General features: G+C 36.2%; 2 protein-coding genes across 4 annotated transcripts in view; one reads left to right on the forward strand and one right to left on the reverse strand.

The window, feature by feature from the left end:
- LOC100494615 (ovomucoid) overlaps window positions 1–9,771 on the forward strand; it is a 25,309-nt gene extending 15,538 nt beyond the window's left edge. Inside the window, exons 6-10 of the mRNA XM_031898826.1 lie at window positions 305–365; window positions 4,400–4,521; window positions 6,495–6,555; window positions 7,660–7,769; window positions 9,627–9,771. Coding sequence (XP_031754686.1) covers window positions 305–365; window positions 4,400–4,521; window positions 6,495–6,555; window positions 7,660–7,769; window positions 9,627–9,672 — 400 coding nt within the window. The 3' untranslated portion in view covers window positions 9,673–9,771. The remainder of the gene's footprint in view (window positions 1–304; window positions 366–4,399; window positions 4,522–6,494; window positions 6,556–7,659; window positions 7,770–9,626) is intronic.
- On the reverse strand, window positions 9,609–22,342 carry LOC116409720. 3 transcript variants are annotated; one of them, XM_031898829.1, is made up of 11 exons: window positions 22,252–22,342; window positions 20,464–20,513; window positions 19,600–19,662; window positions 19,062–19,118; window positions 18,434–18,478; window positions 18,164–18,229; window positions 16,788–16,838; window positions 15,546–15,578; window positions 14,404–14,436; window positions 14,240–14,294; window positions 9,609–9,720 (listed from the first exon to the last, which is right to left on the reverse strand). In XM_031898829.1, the coding sequence occupies exons 1-10, from the start codon at window positions 22,298–22,300 to the stop codon at window positions 14,259–14,261; spliced, it is 483 nt and encodes a 160-aa protein (XP_031754689.1). In that variant the 5' UTR covers window positions 22,301–22,342; the 3' UTR covers window positions 9,609–9,720; window positions 14,240–14,258. The 3 variants fall into 3 exon arrangements, with proteins under 3 accessions (XP_031754689.1, XP_031754687.1, XP_031754688.1); XM_031898827.1 differs by lacking the exon at window positions 9,609–9,720 and adding an exon at window positions 12,825–12,897; XM_031898828.1 differs by lacking the exon at window positions 9,609–9,720 and adding an exon at window positions 12,904–13,065.
- Window positions 22,343–22,840: the final 498 nt, after the last annotated feature.

Below are 22,840 nucleotides of genomic sequence, written 5' to 3' on the forward strand. Positions count from 1 at the left end.
AAGAAATAAACAAAAGGAATTCTGGGAATACATTTTTCATGGGTTAATCCTATAAGCTAAAGCTCACCCACTGGGTTTTTAAAGCAGAAGCCAGGATAATAGCTGATCAGATTCCCAACTACAGACTGGTTTCGCTCTTTTTTGGGGCTCATCAGTGTCAGTGCAGGGTTTTCTGATCAGCTTAGGTAGAGCCAAATGTGTGGATTCACAAACAAAGCATTAGGGTTGAGGAGACTGCCTCAGTTCATGATATAAAAGTTTAATATCAATAATGGTTTAATATCAATAATGGTTTTGTTTTCAGACAGCAAAATACAAGCATTGATATCAAATATGGTGGACCCTGTGACATTCCTGGATATAAGGTTATTTTATTATTCCTTTTCAACCAAAAGTACATTTACTTAACTAGTAGCGATGAACAAAATGTTCTGCCAAGTTTGGCTGGGAAAAAATGCATATTGACACCAATGGCTGCAAAAAAAGAAGTTACTCTGGTAAAAAAAAGTCACAGCAGGGAGAGAGACAGAGGGGGGAATTCACAAAAGTGGAGATAGCCCTTTTTTGGAGTAAAAGTGGTGGAAAACACTTTCTCCAGATTCACAAACAGAAATCCGCCTAAATTCCGACTCAACCGCCACTTTTCCGTTTTTGGTGAAAGAAAGACAGTTTACAGACACTTTTGTGAATTTGTCGTTTAAACGACATTTATACAGCATTTTTTCCAGACATTTTCAAAATGGAGTAAAGCTCAGCGTAACTCTGTTAGATCAATTCTAAGCTCTTCTGTTTTGTTCTGTTTCACCCAGTCTCCATTTCAGACCTAAGGTAGGGGCCCCATTGGGGGATCGTTAACATATTAATGGGGATTAGTAGACTATTGTTAGGGGACAAGTTTCTGTCTCACCCTAAAACAATAGGTGCAAAAAGCCTCATTAACATTTTATAAACAAGTAAAACACTGAAAAGTTCAATTTATATCTAAAAAGTTTTTACTTTTATAATATATATTATTTATATATATAAAAAGTTTTTAGAACAAACATTTAGGATTATGCTCATAAGTTATTTAGTATATATATTATCTCACCGAAAGTATAGATGGGCCTGGGTGCTCATGCCCCAGACCTTCAGCTTGAGGGGACCATTTAGGAAATCCAAAAATTGAAAATGGCAGGCACTCCAGGACTTGAAAAAAAAGTATCAGGCAGTAGACTCCAAAAATTGAAATAAAATCATAAGTTTATTTAGTTAACACTAGATGCTACATGGCCTTATGCGTTTTGTACCGTATGATACTTAATCATAGGCTGAATGCAAAGACATAGACAACAAGTATTGAAAGGCAAATTAGCCAATGGCTGTACAAGGTAAATTGGACACACATGATATGTTATTAGCCAATGGCTGAACAAAGAAAGTCCACCAATCACAAAAGGTTAAAGTTAATTTGGAGACTATCAGAGCTTCAAAAAAGCATTAGTGTTTAACAATATAATATAATGATCTTCCAAGGATATCAAAATAGGTGTAAATAAACTAAACTCAAAAAATGTATAATATGTATTAATTAAACTAAGTCAGATCTTATAAGAACAGAGGATAGTCAATCTCATATATAGCACAACTCTGAAGATAATTGTTTGCATAATAAAGAACTACATAAAGGATGATAATTAACTTAAACATAGCAAGAAACATCGTAGTCAAAGTTTAAGCCATCGGGTTGGCGTGTGTAAAGATAAAAAATCCACTTAGTCTCTTTTTTAATAAGAGCCAATACCATATTACCTCCTCTAGGACTAGGAAAAACTCTGTCTATGCCTATAATAGAAAGATAAGATAATGATCTGTTTGAACATTCTTGAAAGTGTCTAGCTACTGGTGTATTAGATTTATCATCAGTGATATTAAGCACATGTTCACGAACCCTTTCTTTTAATTTCCTACTGGTTTGACCCACATACTGCTTACCGCACTTGTTGCATGTTAAAAGATAAACAACTAATTTAGTATTACAATTTATGTAGTGCTTAATAGAGTAAGTTTTTTGTGTCACAGTGGATTGAAACGTATCCGTTTTTTTTTTTTACATAGTTACATGTAATACATCTTGAGGAACCACAACAAAACATCCGTTTTGTGGAGAGCCATGTTTCGTTTGTTTTTTTTTATTGAATAAAGCTGGGAGATAACTTATTCCCCAGGGTTTCAGTTCTCCTGGGTATAAATTTGAATCCTTTATCTAAAACTGACCACAATATAGGGTCAGTTTTAAGAATAACTAAATTCTCATCTATAATCCTCTTAATAATGTTGAACTGAGGACTATAGGTGAGAACACAGGATAAAGTAGTTGAAGAAACATCTCTTTTCTTTTTTGTCGAGTCTTGTGTACATTGTTTTTCAACTGGAGAAGTAACATTAAAATCATTCATTTTGTATCTTTTGAAGAGATTCTCCCTATTAGTGGCTGCAGCTCTCTTAAAAGCCAAATTCAAAGTATTCTGTGCATATCCTCTTTCTCTTAGTCTCATGAATAAATCCTTTGCTGATAAAATCATCTTCTGAACAGATGCGCTTTAGGCGTAGGAACTGACTAAATGGTATGTTTTGTATCAAGTGTTTAGGGTGACTTGACTTGGCGTTTAAAGTAGTGTTAGCCGAGCATTCTTTATGGAAAATAATCATGAAAATATGTTCGTTTTTGGTAAATAATGTTGTATTCAAATAGTTTAGAAAATGAGAATTCATCTCAGAAGTGAACTTTAAATTGTAAGTGTTAGTGTTGAGAATTGTAAGAAATTATTTAAATTGACATTTGCTACCAGACCATATAATAATAATAATATCATCTATAAAGCGGCCATAGTACTGAATATACTCGTGATATGTGTTATCATGAAATAAATGTCTTTCTTCCCACCAACCTAAAAATAGGTTGGCATAAGAAGGAGCAAATTTAGCTCCCATAGCCGTTCCTTGGCTCTGTAAATAGAATTTGTTGTCAAAAAGAAAAAAGTTGTGTGTTAACAAAAATGTAATAGCTCTTAAAATGAAAGTGATTACATTGTCCATGTAGGTGCTATACTGGGTGAGATGGTATCTTATGGCTTCTAAGCCTAAATGATGAGGAATGCAAGAATAAAGAGAAACTACATCTATAGAGGCCCACTGATAAAGTCCTTGTTTCCACTGAAAAGAATTAAGAGTATGAATTAAGTGTCCACTGTCTTTCAGATAACTGGGTAATCTGAGAACAAGTGGTTGTAAGAAAAAATATACTCAATATACTCGCATAAATTTTCTCCCAAGGAGCCTATCCCAGCTATGATAGGTCTTCCTGGAGGGAGGGCACGCTTTTTTGTGTATTTTGGGTAGGTAATGAAATATCGCTATTCTTGGTTGTTCAGGTTTAAGAAAGGAAAACTATTTTTCGTCTATAACGTTGAAAGACAGAGCTTCAAAAAGGAGAGTGTCAAGTTCATGTTCAAAGATTTTTTGGTAGGATTCTTTATCGGATAGTTGTCTATGGGCTTCAGTTAAATAGTCATACTTATTAAGGATTACAGTTAGGCCACCTTTGTCCTCTTTCCTTATTACAATGGAGTTATCTTTCTCTCGATTCATCACCACTTTTGTGAATTCCCCCCAATAAGTTAGCTGCAAAAAAAACACGCCCATTGACATTAATACTTTGCATTCATTTTTGTAGTTTCATGAAGTTTTTGGCTAAGTAATATGGGGCAGATTTCTCATCACTATTAACTAGGGCAAATATATGATCACATAAATCCTTAGTGTGAGAACCAAAGACTGACTATATTTGCACTAAAAATGTGAATATTTGCATTTTAACCAGTTGCACTTAAGGTTGATATTTTGAGGCCACTATGTCTCCCTCAAAATGTATTGCAAAGGTAATTTACTTAAAAAGCAGGTTTTGCATTGCAATATGACTTTTGCATATGTGAAAAGCTGATCATCTTATCAACGGTGTTAAGGATTGGGTGGGGCTAACAATCAGTTTCTGTGGGGGCAGCCATATCTTGTTCCTTTGTTGAGTGAACAGTAAGCAGCGGGACTTCAAGTCCCAGAATTCATCACTTTACAAAACTTTACAAACAAACAAAGGGAGGAAGGAGGTAGCGTTACACTCAGCATAAGAGATCTTGCAAAATAGCTTGTTGAAGTTATTGTGGTGTCCTTCAGTCTGTAAAATTTGGTATGTCTGTATAAAAAACATACATTTATTTTTGGAAATTCAAATATTGTTTATGTACCTTTTCTACATAATCCCAAGGGAATGAACTCATGTCAAAAAGGAAGCTATGTTATAGGTTTAGGTTTAAGCAGATTATTTACTGACAGCAAACATATTTATTTTTACTTTGAGCAGGTTGATTGCAGCATGTTCAAACCTGATGATGTGAAAAAGCCGTGTACTGAAGACTTCAATCAACTGTGTGGCATAGATGGAGTCACTTATTCAAATAAGTGTGAGCTGTGTCATGCAGCACTGTAAGTATCTTAAATACTAAAAAATTACATAGTTAAGTTGGATTTCAAGAGGGATTGCAAGAGGGCCACTCTCAGATGCACGTGACACCAGGACAGGGAAACAAGGGGTTACATTCAGTCACCTTTCACACAGGTCAGACACCAGACACCCCCAAACACACCACTGCCCCAAATAACTATTTGCTGCCACATCTATCGTTAACAGGCAATAGAAACCTAATCTGAATATCTCCCTGCTCTCTACAACAGGTACTATTTACACAAATGTATCACACACTATCTCTCACTGTAGTTAGGGTTAACTTCTACATTCAACAAGCACTCCATTAGCCAAAGGGTTAAATTGCAGCCTCTCCTGCTAGCAGTCAACTAGTTAATTAGCATTTACTCAGACAACTTAACCTCTACACACACAGTCAAGCAGTTAATACATTTTAGGCCCAAGCATTCATACAAGCATGTGAGTCTTTAGAGCCAAAGGACATAACTTATTACATTTTATATTTAACATTACAAGAGTAAACCGTGCATTTACAAAGATATTACCAAAAGAGACATACACATAACATTGAAAACAGTAAATTAAATAAAAGGCAATAAAACACAGAGAAACCCTATGTATGTTACCAAGTAACATACATAGGGTTTCTCTGTGCCAAGTTACCAAGAATTTCCTTTGTGTCCTTCTGAGGCAAAAGTTTAGAAACCTGGGCGCACACCCCAATAGATTTGGGACCTCAGTTATGAGCTGTCAGCAACTGGGTCTGTTGCCCTTTTATCCCCTGCTGGGACCCTTTCTCATTACCGTATGCATGAGGAGGGAGTGTCCAGGAACTTGTCCCTTGTAACCCCCTTTAGAGGGCTGCAATTCTCAGGCCAGTTTCTTGTCATATAATATTGGCACTTGCCAGTATCCAATATTGCTTTAACCCATATATGGGTGATCAGAATGATACCAAACATGAGGGGTGTCTCATGTTCCAGTCCCCCAGAAACTATTCCTTCACACTGGTGGGTATAGGCTGGCCTTGTTTGGTATCATTAGGAAGCACGTGACCTCCTCATAACCAATATGTTATTTATGAGGATGTAAACCCTAAAGCAAAGGAGATATGGATCCCTTTTTATAATCCATATTTTTCTCATAGCTGCACCCCCTGCAGTTCTTAGGTCCACAATTCCCTTTCTTTGATCAACAGATCAAAGAAACCAATTGCCCAAACTTCCCTGCCCAACTGGCCTGGATCCGAATTGTCTTCTAACCCAGATAAATGTGTCACCTTTCCACAGTCCCTTGTTGCATATTTAATTAATTAAGGGTCTCTTGTGGACACAAAGCCAAATGTTTCCAGGTTTAACTCTGGACATGCCAGAGAAATACTGTGCTGGCATGATGGTTACCTTTCTTCTGCTTTCACAATTCTTCAGTTGGTTATTTTATGTGCAACCACAGATCGGATAAGGATCTAATGCTCATTCAAGCCATAAAGTTCTATTTTGATCTCCAGTTTTAGGACTTGTGTGAAAATCAGATACAGTTGTATATCATATTTATGCATAAATATTGAAAATGTAAGGGTTTACTTTCAAGCACTATAGTATATGTCGGTTCATAAATGCGATGCTATGAGAAAAAGTGGAAAAAAAAACACTAATGGCTGGTATAGTCTCAGTTTAGGCAACAAGCCTGATGTATCCTATAAAGTTAATCTATATTTATATTTACATTATTTTGCACTATATGTTTTAGGGGCCATTCAATCACAGTCCAAAACAGAGCACAGAGGTCTGCGTCTATTTCACTATGCCCCATACTGTGGGCAAAGTAGAAAAACTGCCTTTTTTAACTTTGACCATTGTGTGGGGCATTGTAAATAAAGCCTTTTATGTATTTCCCCACTGAATCAAAATGTCCAAATACATGAGCTGTATGATATCCCCAACTTCTCTACCATGTATTTATATTTGTTTAGGAAGAATAAGACTGACATCTCTGTAAAGCACAAAGGATCTTGTTCTGTCAAGGGGAAAAGGGTCAGTATTTCTTTGTGTGCATTTCATGAAAAAATATATTTATAATATAATTCAATAAGAGAATTTTGAAATATGGTAGTTTGTGCAAGCTGCAATGTCTATATAATAGGGAAATGCCCTTTAATGCTTAAAGTGGATCTAAAAAAAATACATTGATGTTAACATTTAGAGTTCTTTTCTTTTGCAATTTACATTCCATTTAGATTTTAATAACTTCTGATATATTAACAGTTTTATACTGCTAGACAGGCTTAAGATCAGCAGCTTTCTTTGATGGCCCTAACTGTCTATGCATTTCCTAGATTAAGTTAAAGCTAGGGTTGCTAATTCTCAGACAAGCCAAAGCCTGCAAATTTCCCAGAAACAGCTAAAAATGATGGTGAATTACTCTGAAAAAAAAAACTTTCATTTGTTTAATTTTTTGGATTTAGATTACCCTTTAAGGATGATGTCCTTATGAATCAACAGTACTTCTCACATTGGGTCATTTCCTTTGTTCCCACATTGAGGACTTCAGAAATTCTCTGTGCCTCAGTTACCGGCCTCTAGCTTTTAAGGTCTATGGAGCAGCTTTGTCCAAAAAATACTGTGTACTGTTCTCTGTAACCTTAATAATGCGACACAGCCATCAATGCAATGTGCTTAAATGTTTTTAATTTAATATAAAGTAATATATTTAATGTAAGGCTATTCTGAATTTATCAGTGGACTTGACAAAGTCCATTGAAGCCAAGATTTTCTTTGGATACTTATATAAAAACTGCCTTTGTTAACAAAATAGTGTAAGTGTAGTGTAAACGATGCAAGTGTCTCAATTATTTAATCTAATTATACTGGATTTTACACCATGAGGCAACGCCAGTGCGCCATAGCTTTATAACTTTGCTAGCTTGTCATTACCACTCCGCAACTCCCCTGTCTGCCTGATTGCTTATTCCCAGAGTTGCTAGAGGGCCAGAACAAGCATAAGGCAGACAGAAGAGGTTTGTGCCTTGTTCCCAGCCACCAATGTAGTGCCCTAGACATGTGCCTCTTCTACCTACCCCTAGTTCTGGCCCTGAGTTATACTAACTGCCAACTTTTCTTCTTCACTTTTTCCTGTAGATTGATTGTAGCAGGTATACAGAGTTCTGCACTTTTATTTATAAGCCATATTGTGGATCAAATGGAATGAGCTACAGCAACAAATGCAGTTACTGTATTGCCCAAAACAAGTAAGTACAAATACATGTAAAAAAAGCACAGTAAAATTGGAACTGCGGATGAAATAGTGTAACATAAATCAAATCCAGCCTTAAAATGATTCACTTGCCCATTGCATGCATTAAGCAAATAACAAAATGCTCTTTATATATGAAAGTGGGATATAATTAATCCATATTAATTTTCCAACATTCAAGCAGGCTATAGGCATTATCTTGGACTTTCTATTCTTTTAGGTTAGGCATCTCATTTGCAGTTTTTAAGTTGTGCACATTTTTACACTACATATTACAGTAGTTAATAGCCAAAGCATTGAAATTTTAACATCGTTTTTATCATCTGATGTTTCCTCATCAAGCTGGCAGCTTGGAAATTGTTTTAATCTCCTTACAATGGATAGTAAATAAATTAATTACAGGCAAATACAACCTTAGCTATAATTTTTGAATAGCTATTTTATTGGATTATATATCCATGCTAATTGCTTATCAAAATGCTTCATAAGGACACGTGAAATGAACCAAAGCACAAAAAACAACTATGAACCCACTAAGCCAGAAAAGAAAAAATGTCCCACGCTGATCTCAACATGGTGGCCAGATTTCTCCCTAGATAAATAACTCCATCCATGGGTTAATCACCTTGGGAACCTTGAGCAGTTACACATCATGTAATGCTTTCTTACATTTATTAGTTAATATCACCAAAGGCAAGGAATTCCAAAATGTTATTTTTATATTATAATTTTGATAATACTAAGCACAATGCATGCATTTTATGTGTCATAAGTGCCCTCAAGAGTATGTGGACCCCTAAAAACCATATATTTTTTGCATATTCTGTCAAAGGGAGCACGTTGGGGGTACTGTGGATAGGTGGGGAACAGCAGGAATTTGTTTCCTGTATCATCACTCCTAGGGTGATTGGATTTTAGAAGTGATTGGTCAGATGCCTTGCACTCATTGCCTACTGGTTCTGACAAGTAAAGATGGAGATCTCTGGCTTTAAAAGGTGTCAGTCCACATCCAAGATTCACAATCTGTGGCCAGGGGGAGCATGTTTTATCCAGATCAAAAATCTTACGATCTAGGTAAGTCGTTACCGTGTAGCTCTCTCGAAGTAAAAAAGTCCTTTACATGATATAAATAAGCATTTCCTGATGTGCTTTTGAACCATGTTCTGTAGTCACGTACAGATTTCTTCATCTATTTCAAGTAATTTTTCTGCCAAACTGTATGAAATGTCTTAGAAACATATCAATTAAACATCAGTATTTAGCGCTCACAAATTCTAATGTTTAACCTTTGTTAAAAATGCCTTTGAATAAGCGCAAGACAAGGCCAAACTAGCAAATGGACAATTAGAGGCAGTATTTACAGTGTTTTGGTTAAGAGGATAATGAAAAAAAAGAACTGCTGTTCTTCCTCAGATCTCAGTTACCCATTTGATGCCTTGCTTACCCCAACCGTATCACCAGTGTAGTTGGCGTGTACAAAAGTTACTATAGTGATACAAAATAGTGATACAAAATGCTTTATCTGGGGTGTGGGTATTTGCCTTGGGGCACATAATTATCCCCTACCACAGAGGGTTTCGATGAAAATGAGCAACTGGTTCGTACATTGAGACCCTACTTCCACGTATTTGTGTTTATTGAATGTCCTCAAATAAAGGTTTCTTTCTCCAATTCCTACTTGCCAGGCTGGCAAAAAGCTGTAAAAAATTATTGAGTGGTTGGAAGATAAAGTGTTAATGGATGGACGCTCCGTAGTTTGAGTTTTTCGCACCCTGCATTGATTACTCTTTCACAATTGGTGTGGACCATATGTTGCATTGTATATATATATATATTTTTTTTTTTTTTCCAGGAATCCCGAGTTGAGATTTCTGTTTCAAGGAGACTGTTATCCTTAATTGAAAATGTATCAGCATTTTACTGTGGAAACAAGTTGTTGGAACACACTGGAACAATGAAAATAATGAAGATACAATAAAATAAGATAATGAATCGTCCCTTGTAATGGAACTAACACATTCTAATTTCAGCTAATCATTGTGTGATGAAATTAAAAAAAAAGTGCATCAAGAGATAAAGAGCAGTTAAAATATATATGTCATTGCCTCCTTAGCTTACACGAATTTTGCAGATGAAAATATTGGTGTACATGTATGGGACCTTTTATCCAGAATGCTCTTGACCTGGGGTTTTCCGGATAACAGATCTTTCTGTAATTTGGATCTCTATAACTTAAGTATGCTAAAAATCATTTAAATATTGAATAAACCCAATAGGTATGTTTTGTCACCAATAAAGATTAATTATATCTTAGTTGGGATCAATACATAGTACTATATTATAATTACAGAGAAAAAGGAAATAAAAAAAATAATATGATTTTTTGCTTAAAATGGAGTCTATGGAAGATGGCCTTTCCGTAATTCTGAACTTTCTGGATAATGGGTTTCTGGATAAGGGATACCATGCCTGTATTAGCTAATAGCCATAGAACAGCAATAAAGTGCTCAACCCCAGTTTCACTCTATTTGATCTTGATGCTAACCTTGCAAGTGAATCTCTGAAATCCAATAGGCATTCCACCTAAATGAAACTTTGCTCCTTATATCCATAGAAGTCCCTACAAAACTAATCCATACTCTCCCTGTTATGATGCTATAATGTGCGTTATAGTCATGACTCTTAGGGGCTGATTTACTTACCCACGAACGGGTCGAATGGAGTCCGATTGCGTTTTTTTCGTAATGATCGGTACTTTGCGATTTTTTCGTATGTTTTGCGATTTTTTCGGATTCTGTACGAATTTTTCGGATCCAATACGATTTTTGCGTAAAAACGCGAGTTTTCCTATCCATTACGAAAGTTGCGTAAAAAGTTGCGCATTTTGCGTAGCGTTAAAACTTACGCGAAAAATGCGCAACTTTTCGCGTAAGTTTTAACGCTACGCAAAATGCGCAACTTTTTACGCAACTTTCGTAATGGATACGAAAAACTCGCGTTTTTACGCAAAAATCGTATTGGATCCGAAAAATTCGTACAGAATCCGAAAAAATCGCAAAACATACGAAAAAGTCGCAAAATATTCGTTTTCAAGTCGGAACTTTTCCAATTCGGGTCGGATTCGTGGGTTAGTAAATCAGCCCCCTAGTATATCACCTAATGAGTGCTCTATCTATAGTGATGCCATACATGGTGCCATAGTACAGTGCTGTTCAACTTCTGTGGTACCAAGGGCCGGAATCTTTCTGGCCTACTTTATGGAGGGCCGATAATGGAAGCCTGTTTTGACCACTTTTTCAAACTACACCCACTTTAAACCACACCCATGTTATCACAAGAGCTTTTAAGACCATACCCACATTAATGGTGGTAGTGCAGGAAAAACCCAAATGGTTTGCACTCACTCTATGGATATCACCCTTCATTCATATGTGAAAGAATTATATTATGTCATATTAAGACACCCCCTTAAATCCATATGTCTCCTTCTCCCCTGTGGATAGTACAGCAACCCCCAGCACATAATTACACACCTTAGGGACTATATAATGACTATTTCCAAATGCTAACAAACTCCCAGAACAAACCCCTGCCAGGTTTACCTCTCATAAGCAGCATAGGGCAGACATACTATGGCACACACAGGCAGCATAGGGCAGGCAGAGTATGGCACACACAGGCAGCATACTCTTCCTGCCCTATGCTGCCTGTGTGTGCCATATTCTGCCTGCCCTATGCTGCCTATGTGTGCTATACTCTGCCTGCCCTATGCTGCCTGTGTGTGCCATAGTATGTCTGCCCTATGCTGCCAGTGTGTGCCATACAGTGACACAATGCTGGCACGTCTAAGGTGTGAACAGGTGAACAATGTGGTTGCTTATAGTCTGAGCCTGAGGTGTGAACAATGGAGGGACTAAAAGGTGTGAACAGTACAGGGGATTAAACAATACAGGGAATTACAGCCTGAATCTGAGGTGTGAACAATGAAGGGGAGCAGATAATCTGAGTACTGATACTATTTAAAGTTTACACAAAGGTAAGCAGTCACAGCAGCCAGACCGGTGGGGGGCCCACACAGAGGGGGCTGCGGGCCGGATGACTAATAAATAATAAATCGTCTAGGTTTCCATTTTGGCCTAATAGTGGGTGAGGGAGACACAGGTTTTATCTCTGCACCCATGCATTCTGCAGCATATAATCATGAGTTAAAGGAAAACTATGCATAGAAATGCATGAAGCAGCTCCTATGTAAAACCCTGCTTTATCTAAATAAACAATTTTTTTTATAAAAATATACTTTTATTAGTATGTGCCATTGGGTAATCCTAAATAGAAAATTTGGTGATTTAAGTGCTAAGGGCTGCCCCCTGAGATCATAGGGGTCATGGTGCATACAACCACAGGCGATCTCTGGGCACACGCAGGCGATCTCTGAGAGAGCACAAAGCCCATTTTTGCATTTAGCACCCTGCCCTGCACATAGTAAATGACCCCTCTAGTGTCTGCCTGGCTATTATATTAAAACCTATCCTTTAGCCATGTCTTGCAGTACAATAATATGTAGTTAAAGCCACTACGTTTGTTCAGAAGCAGTAACCCATGGCAACCAATATGATGTTTACTTTTAAACATGTGACCAGTATATTCTACATGCTAATTGGTTGCTATGGGTTATTGCTCCTGGGCAAATGTAGTGCTTTTTATTACATAACCCCCATAATGTATGCTTTGCCCCTTATCATCTGTTTCCATTGAACAACTGCCTGCCCTGACTAACATCTTATAATAAGTCATCTAGATTTGCTTTATATTACCTATCACCTAGCCAGGCTCAACATTAGGACACCTACAGTGTGATATAAATGTTTACATCATGGACACATTTTTTTTACCATAAACTGCCAAACTGGTGATATTTGTACACTGTAAATGATCTCTTGAATTTTAGAGTTTAAAATTAGAAGATAGTATAATTTTACATCAGTACAAATGTTTCATTTTGTGAAGTTTTTGAGCTTTTTTTACACTTGGACAGCAATAAGAGGTCAAGAATAGTCATTTCAATCATTTAATGCAACGCATCAGTACGGAAATTCTGTAACAGATGTTCTTCAAGAAGTTGTCTGAAAAATATTTTTTTTTTAAATATAATAAATGTAATCAAATATTTATATATTGTCTTTTACTTAAAGCCTTTTGTTACAGGGTCACAAAATCTCTATTTTGAAATAAAGGTCTATTGGTCTTTGGAACCCTTGTCCACCAAGAGAGAGAGCTGTCCATTTTGGCTCCTTAAAGGACAAGGAAAGGTTAATATAAATTAAAAGTAAGTCTAAAGGCATTCTTTTTAAGTACTTACTGCATATCTAAATTCCCAGATCCCTGCTTGCTTCTCTGAGATATGGTGCTGGCAGCCTACAGCAGTGTGAAGACTACAGTGACATCACTGAAATCTCTCTCCCCTTCCTGTAGGTGCCAGCGGCAGCCTTCCTATTCTCTGAGCATGTGTGTAACTTGATCCTGTCTCCTGTTCTGAGCTACACATGCCCACCAGCCAATCAGAAGCGGATCTGGCAGAGGGGAGGGGGGGAGGGAATGAAACACATGTGCAGTATGAAGCAAGGAGGGAAAGGAAGGGAGAATACCTTTTTAGAGATTGCTGCCTTTTCTAGAAAATGTGAAGTAAGTGTGACTGAGTAAATATTTGATTAGGTGAGCCAAAAGTGTGGCGTTTTTACTAAACAATAGGAGGACTATTGGGCAGTATGCTTTTTAAATTTTGACTTGCATTCTCCTTTAAAGTGGATCACTGTATATGTCTTTAAATCAGAAGTGAATACTAAAGGCAACGAACTCTACAAATCGATTCCTTGCAGAATACTTTTTTCCTGATTACAGTATTCGTAGGAAACACAACACACCGTGTCGAAATTCATCTGTTGGTTTTTACAGAGGATAGTTATGCAAGCCTAATAATTAATACTATGTGCGTTTTTTAATAAAATATAAATTATGAATGTGTAGATCAATTCTATGATTCTAAAAAACTTATGGTCTATCTCTGGCATGAAAGGGACAGCTCGTATGCCACTGGCACAGAAGAGGTGCAAAAGATCCCAATCTGGGAGTAGAGATGTTATTAAGCAAATTATAGAATTTATTCAGTCCTGTTTTCAAAAACGAACAGCAAAAAATATAACTATCTAGAGGCTAATAGTGAATAATCTGCTTAATTTAGAAAAATAGGTTACCATAGCACTGGCAGACAGGATTCTAATTGGAGCTTGCCCATGCATCCTAGGGGGGAAGTGTGGGTTTTGCTATGCCTCCTTTAAAAATCAAGTAATTGCGCTTATGCTTTTTTTGTTCTACAAATATTAAAAGTGCTAAAGTAAAACGTAACTGCATTCTACGTATGGATTATTTATGTATGGTACTAATTCACACAGCTGAGCTGCAACTTACATCAGATGGCTTGTCCTGATTAATGGTGCGGTCTTTGCTGGATTCCCAGTTTATTCTAAAGGCAATGAGGGAACAAAACACAGTAAACACATAAACACTGGCAACCACATGGTTGAAAATGTATCATTTAAATATAAAATATATAACATTAAAGTGATATTTACCACAACGTTATCCAAGGTTTTTTTGACTGTTTCCTAACATGAAGACAGACGCAGAATAGAAAAGGAAAAAAATATGTAAATATTATATCTTTATTGAGTATGGGCTATTCTGTTGGATGTTGGAATATACTGTGTATTTCTGAATGAATACATAGTGATCCCCAACCAGTGGCTCGGGAGCAACATGTTGCTTCCCAACCCCTTTCATGTTGCTCCCATTGGCCTTAAAATAGGTGCCTAGTTTTAAATCTCTGACTTGGAGGCAAGTTTTGGAGGAACAGAGACACAGTTTTACTCCAAGCAGAGCCTCCTGCAGGCCAGCAGTTTACAAGGGACTACCAAATAGCCAATCACAGCCCCTATTTTGCATCTTCAAGGAACCTTTCAATGCTTGTGTGGCTCACCAACACTTTTTAGGCCTGAATGTGGCTCACGTGTGAAAACGTATTAAAGCAAAGGAATATTTACATACTGTATATACTCGAGTATAAGCCTAGTTTCTCAGCACCCAAAATGTGCTGAAAAAGTCACCCTCGGCTTATACTCGAATCGGGTGCCATGGGTCCCTCCAGACTAGCACCCTCTGTCCTTTGTGTGCAAATCACACCCCAACCAGACCCTCCAGTGCCCTGGCCCACTCCCGAATTCATCTTCATCTACCATCCTCACCTGTCCCATTCTGCACTAGACATTGCACTTTATATTCTATATAAACCATAGTTTTGAAGGATTTCAACTCTTTGTGTTTTAGCTTGGTTGTTGATTGAGCTAAGGGGGTAGTACTCTTAAGATATCATTGTTGATACCATATTGTTTCCCACCCTAGGCTTATACTCGAGTCAATACGTTTTTCCAGCTTTCTTACGTAAAATTAGGCACCTCGGCTTATATTCGGATCGGCTTATACTCGAGTATATACGGTAGGTTTTTTTAATTGTTAAGTATTTCATAGTGCAGCACTGTTTATACATTAGTAGCCTGGCTTGTTATTAGAGAATTGTCCTGCGTCTGTAATTAAGCATGTGCTGTCTACTTTGGGGAGTTATGTTCTACCACTGAATGAAAAGAATGTTCTCAGCCATAAGAATTAAAATACATATCAGATTATGCAAACCTTTGTTACAAATATTGTATTTACTTACCAATATACTTTTAACTTTTGATAGAAGATTTTCCTAATGTCAAAAAATACGTTTACAGTTATTATTATGCATTATTTGTGAAATATCTCCGTGTTACACATTGCTTTACAGAGATTGTTCCTCATTCACATCAGTCCCTGCCCCATTGTAAATAGAGCCTAAGTTATCATCATTTGTTTCTCTATTTTCGTTTGGTTTCACTGATGTTTATTTTATCTCATTGGTTTTAAGTATATTAATATTCTGTATTTTGACCTGTAGATGGCAACGTTCACTAATGCTTAAAACAAAGTACTCATGCTGTTCATTAGCCTATGATTGAGGGTTTTTCCATGTTTTAAACTCAAGATAAAGGATTGTTTTTTAGCAGAAGGAGTGCATTTTTTTTTTTTTTAGTATTATAGTTACGCAGAGTGGAGCACTGTGCTGAACTAACCAGCACCCATCTTTATTTTTTTCCCGAAGGCACAGAAAGAGGGGGTGAGTCTGTGCAGGTTAAACTTTTTCTTTTGTTACTTTAAGGGGCGGTATTTATTATGCTATGTAAAACTAATTCGCCAAAAAAAAAGCTGAGTAAAAAGCTGTGTAAAATAAATGGAAAAGATCACCTCTGAAAGCCGGATATTATGCCGTTATTTTCCATAAGTTCCGGTGGAAGAAAAAAAGTTTTTACATGGCGAAGCCTGCCGATGTGTGGCAAATTTTCTCACCGTTTTTTACACAGTATAATAAATATGCCCCTAAGTGTATATCTGTCCCATTGTAGCTTACAGTCTCAAGTCCCTATAGCATACATGCAGCAAATTCTAAATAAGGTCAGCCAGTATGTATAATCTGAAAACCACACCCGCTGGATGTGGACACATAATGTCTTAGGGGTATATGTACCATGCTGTGTAAAAAGTCGAGTAAAACATCACAGGTTGGTTAAAAAATGGACAGGTTGTTTATAGCAGCCAATCAGATGCTTTGCAGCAGGAAACCACTCGTTGGTGTCTATATGAATTTTGTGGCCACAGCGTCATTGCATCCCCAACTAATAGTTTAAAATTTAGTGGTTGAACACAACGTCCCCTTTTTTTTACTGGCATATACCTTTAATTTGCTTTCCACCACCCAAATTTGCAGGTGAAAGCTAAAATCTAACATTTTCTTATTCTGAGTCCAGATTCCTATTATTATTTTCACCAAGATTATTATAATTCTTTGTATGAAATACATAAATCGAAGATTGAAGCTTACCAGTGTTCCACATGCAACTCTCATAAACTTGGTTGTAACAGGCAATCCGTTCTATAAAACAGCAAGAATGCACATCAGGATATGTGTTTATTATAGCGTCGCATGTAGGATTAACTTGTTCTTTGGGTAATGTGATGTTTATGTTTTGTTTAAGAATTGCCCATTAGAGGGCAACCCTTAAAATTAGGCCTTACTGAATCCCTTAGAGCAATGGTGGGCCAAATATATTTCATACCTTATGTTTAAGGGTCAGATTAAATTATATATCTATGGAGCAATTGAGCAGACTAAGAGCCACTGTTGGGCAGTGGTGCTTTGGACATTTCTAGCAGAGGTGCTCAGTCTTGAAATAAATGAAAGGTGGACTGGTGAAAGGACCATAATGAGCCACCATAATGCTTGAGGCTGTATTCCTTCCTCAGCAAGGCCCAGCGAGTGGAGACTGGTCTTTCTGTTTGCTGCATATAATTAACAATAAGCTTGTTCAGAACCTGTAATAGCTTACTACAGAGATAACAGGCAGTCACGTGAGTAATCATGAGCAGTTCTCCCCTTCAAAAGAGGTAGGTAGAGGTTAATTCTCTTTGAGTATATTTTGCTAGTCATGGAAAACATTCGGTAGGCTCAGAGTAGTGAAGAAAACCTAAGTAAAGTGCTTTTAAAAGGGAACCTTATTGCACCAGAAGGGCTTGATCTATAAGCAAGTGGGAGCCACTGGCAGTAGTTCCAGATTATTAACTTCAGGTATGTGGGGTGCTAGCCTGGTTAGCAAGTTTTACAGAGCACTGTATACCATTTATATTTTATTTAATAACATCAGGAAAGCTTGTCTTGGTTCAGTTGCACATAACAACTAGTAAGCTGGGGGCTTTTACTGGTCTTCCACAGCTAGAATAATGAAAGCAAATTTAGGGGTTATTAGATTGAGAAACACTTTAAGCTGTTACTCAATCAATAGTGCATTTTCTCTTTTTACAGACCAAACTGCATACTTATTGCTATCCCCTTTTTACCTAGCCATGACCTTAGACACAATGCTATAGTCCCCATTCTGTTATATTGGGAGAGGATTGCTACACATGCTCTTGATTCTCATTATGCTTTGTTAAGAGGCAGTAACAGATAGTAAAAACTGCTAGCATAGTTTGTTGCGCCTACAGTAATCCTGTGGTAAGTTTTATAATCATCTATTTATGCAGTACTTACACTAGATAAAGGGGAGATAGTTTGTGTGGTTTTCAAAATTAAGTTGAACTTTAGTTATGAACTGTCAAAATCATCCTGCAATCAACAAACATATCTGTAGCTGTAAAGTAATAAAATATTAAAGGAAATTATTACTCATTATTATTGTATGTATTTCTTAATTGTCTCACCATGATATCAAACAGGACAAGGGCAACTTTGTCTGCAATCACCACAACATTATCAATGGTTGTTTCCTATAACAGAAAGTTATAAAAGATATATACTGGAACACAATAAGTGTAATATTAATCATGCTATTCTGTTTTGCATGTACAATATTTGACAGCATTTTTTATTTGAAATATATTGTGGGCTTTGCTAATTATTTTACTTTATTTCAGTAACTGATTACACGACACGCAAAGGAGATCAATTCAGATTGTTCATAAAATACTTACTACATGTTTCCCCAAAAGATCATCCATAGAACATCCAACTTCTGCCTGAACAATAATAATAATACATGACCACATGATTAATAAATCACCAATAAGTCACTTTATGCTATAAACAATATTCTTTTCTTTTTTTTTTTTTTTTGCTGTGATTCACTATTATAATCTGATGCTTTCCTTATAGAGCCTCTTTCAGAATGCTGAAATAGAAACAGAAACCCTTGGAAGATCTCTATTAGAGCAAAAACAGATAGGTTGGAAGAAAGCATTTTTTGCAAGATTTCCTAGGATCACTACATGTAAATCGTTTTATATATGGCCATTCTATTGGATCCTGAGGAAGAGGTATTTTTGAATGCTTTGTCACCATCAGGGATACTTCCCGCAGGCAACAAAGCACCACATCTGTCTTTGCCCTTAGGAAGGTTGCAGAAGGAACAATGCTATATTACATGTCTAATTAAAACCCTGGGAAGGATTCTGGTTAATACTAATTTGCAAAATAAAATACACTTGCAGATAGTGTGATACCTCAGAAATGGTGCATGGACTCAGTGGCTTTCTCATTTTTTACATGCTGTGAACGTGTAAATGGTACTAAAGATATTAGATAAAACCAAACACTTCTTACCAGAACCACCTTTAGCTCACCGATGAAAGCAACGAATAAGCTCTGGTTTTGGGTCTCCTAAACAGAAGGAATCAGTAATGAATGTAATCATTACAAATCAATTGAAAATTCATTTTCAATCCTGGCAGAGAACTGAATGAAGGTTTATCAAAATGTGAGATTAGAGCTGACCACAGAATAAAATCACGCACTTTCTATTCCTACAAAGGCTGGGAGAAGAAAGGTGGGTATAATTCACATGGAAAAGGAAGAAATGAAGCAGATCTGCAAACCCTGGGGTAAGAAGGGCATGGATAGAGGGTGTACTTCATCTTAACAAAGTAAGGACACACATACAGCTTGAGAAGATAAAAGGCTGGAAGAAGAGGTGGATGGGTACAGGGTTTACTTGACTGTACTCCTTGATCTGGCAAAGGAAAGGAAAGGGAAAAGGAAATAAGGGAAAACAAATATGGAGATTATATGAAAGTATACTTTTAGGTTAAATCAGGCTGATGTAGTGATTTTTTTTGCCTGGTTAAATTATGTATTTTTTTACCTTTGCTTGCTGGTATTTGCAGAGAAGATTTCCAAGCTTCAGAATAAGTGATGGAGCACCATTCTATGATGTAAAACACAGCAAATTATCAGTTTGCATTAGAAAGAATGTATACAAAACCTGATCAAACTAATAAAATTGTTTGGCAATTTGTGAACTGGCAAATGATTATGCACAAGCAGGTCATGTAGAACACTATATCCAAAGCAAAGCATTAAACAGTATTAGAACTAGGAATGTGCTAACAAACCGTTAATGCATTTTACAAATATGCACTGGGAATGGACTAAGAACTACTGATTTAGGTGTTGCATCCTGATATCAAACCTTGGCTGTCACAAAATGCCTTGGTTATAATTAACTACAGGTTTATATAATTCATTAAAATGTTTCAGTTTGGACTGTAAATAATAAAAATGTGCAAGTTGCAACAAACTAGAGTGGAGACAAAATGATGTCTGTGCCCTGCCTTGGTACAACCATATCATACACTTTTACTTTTATTCTTAAATCATATCATTAATCTCTGCACTGCCAATGTGTGTGTTTGTTATGTCAATGATGCATGCATTAGATAGAAAAGAACAGATAGGAAGAAAAACCTGAAGAAGAAGAAACTGGAAAGGGAGAACAATAAAAATATACAGAAAGAGAGACACAAGTGTGTGTATATAGAGTCAGTAAAATACACAGAGAAAGAAAGGGAAGAGATACATATTCTGTAAGTGTATTGTCAAGTCAACAAAAAGGGTAGAACAATACTGTCTAGCAGAAGACAAAGACATAAAGATAAAAGGTGTATATGAAAACTTCACAGATCATGTTGAATATGTTGGAAAGAAAAGAAAAGAAAATTGTACAAACCTCCAATAGACTGGCAAGGCAGTTCCCTGAAACAGTAGATGCTTGTGTTTCTGAAATATAGAGCACATTAACATATAATTCACTAATTGCAGTAGAAAGTACATTTTGCTGTTTTTGCACTACTATTTACCTCATAGACAGTCTTATATTAGGCTGCATGTTAATGTAGACTTGTGTACTGTTTTGTAATGTTTGTGTATATACAGTATAGTACAGTAATTTAAACACAAACCAGGTTTTATGTACACTATGACATTTTTCTTTGCAAAGTTTTTAGGTCCAGAAATTAATCACATTGCCTAATTTATATCATTCTAGATGAAAAGTATAGTCTTCATTTAAAGTGGTTAGAATGTTGTACTGAGCATCATACTTTATATTCATTATATATTTGGTTATTAAAATATTTCTATATAGATGAATGCCTCTTTTTTCCTTTATACAGGACATACATTTCAGCAGTGTTCATATACATTTTTCACAGACTTATTTATAAGGATAATTTACTAAAAAGAGTGCAAAAGATTAAAATGTCATCACTACCATTTGACACCTAAAACTATTTTGTCATTGGTCTTTAAAAATCATTAATGTGGATGCTTTAACCAATAGCAACAATCCAATATTTACTTGCATTGCTTTGACTTAAGTCTTGTTTATTATAAAGTTACTCAGTCCTTAAATATTGGAATTTATGAGAAAAATGTACCTGTGATGTGCAGTGAAACTACACAGAATATACTAGGCTATTCAAAATACTTGTATAATGTTATTAGACCCATTGCTTTTGCTTTATTGCATGATCCTATGGCAAGGTAAATAAGATAGCACAATGTCGTATAAATAAAACATAATCAACCAACAGAAAAACAAACTGTATATGGTAAGAGGATAGTGACATGAGCAGGAACATTTAGCCCTCTTAAAATGAACATTTTGAAATAGGCGATGAGTTACTGAATTTACTGTTTCTGATATAAGGTCTGGCAATAGAATAACTCAAAGCGGATTCTCAAGACATAAATTAACCTCGAGCTAGCCATCAACACGCTGATCAAGCTTACATATATACAGAGAGGACAATGTGGTCACTACTTCAATTTACAGTAATGGGCTAATAGAAGTTACCAAGAAATGTCATTGAATGAAAGTACAAGGCTGCAGGGAAAGTTGCTCAAAAAGCCTCAAAAGTAATTATTTAAAAACATATTATACATAATTATTATACATACATAATACATAATTTACAATGTACCATGTTAGTGCCTTTCAGCACCTCTGTTAGAACTAATATATATTGGCTATTGGAGCAATGCTCCAGTTGCACAGCTGACAGGCAGCACCATGGACATACTGTTAACAGAGTGGCAAGAGAAGCACTAACACAAACATGCTTACACGTTGCTACCTATTAACATTGCCATGGAGGTTTGTCAGGTAGAAAAATACATTCAGTTATAGCTGCACCTACATGCCCGTAACATGACACTGCCCAGTGTTGCCATTGGTTCTGTACACAAGTTATTGCCTAAAGCAGCCAGTCACAAAGATGGACATATGTGTGCGTTAGGTATTGGCCCAAACTTAGAAAAATGTGTTTTGTGGTTTATCTATTAAAAAGTCAGTTTGGAAATTGGAACTCAATTAGAAGAAACACTTTTTTCATGAAATTGAATATCACCCTGTATGCACTATTTGCAAACTGCTGATAAAGATTTGTAGGCAAGAGAATATGTTTAATATAAACTTTTTACCACTCATTAGAATAGCTAGTACACAAAAACTTACCAAAGCTGCAGCTTAACGCCACGAGAAGGAATACAGCAGCCAACTTCATGGCGATCGATTCAGCTGTGGGGATGTGAAGGTTCTCATTAAATGTTCTGGTTTTATATGGCATGGCTGTACAAAACATGCCAATAATTATCTACTTTATGAATTGTGCTTTCAGTGATGTTTTAATAAGTATTTGCCTTTCCTTTAGAATTTGGCACTCTTGTTTTTTATCTAAGGTTGCATGATTTTCCTTCAAATGTGTAATCATTTAGTCCTTGTCCTTTGTTTATTGATTTTTCCATAAACGTTATGTTATATCTAGATATCTAGATGTCATTTTTCACGTTCCTAATTAAACATTCTGGAAAAAGTACAGTGTAGTGAGTGAGTAGTTTATGGAAAAGCAAATTTTGTTTATGACCTGAACTTAGCATAATTAGTACAAACTTTGTTTGAAGTTTCTAAAGTGGAATATTTTATACATGTGTAATATTAAGGCATAAAACATTTTAATAGAGAGTTAGTTGCGCATTTTCTAAACAGGGAGGCAAATCTTTTCAAATAAACTGAAATCCTTATTCTTATTCTACTCATCATTTTC

The sequence above is a fragment of the Xenopus tropicalis genome, chromosome 3 (genome assembly GCF_000004195.4).
Source record: "Xenopus tropicalis strain Nigerian chromosome 3, UCB_Xtro_10.0, whole genome shotgun sequence".
NCBI classification, from domain to species: domain Eukaryota; kingdom Metazoa; phylum Chordata; class Amphibia; order Anura; family Pipidae; genus Xenopus; species Xenopus tropicalis.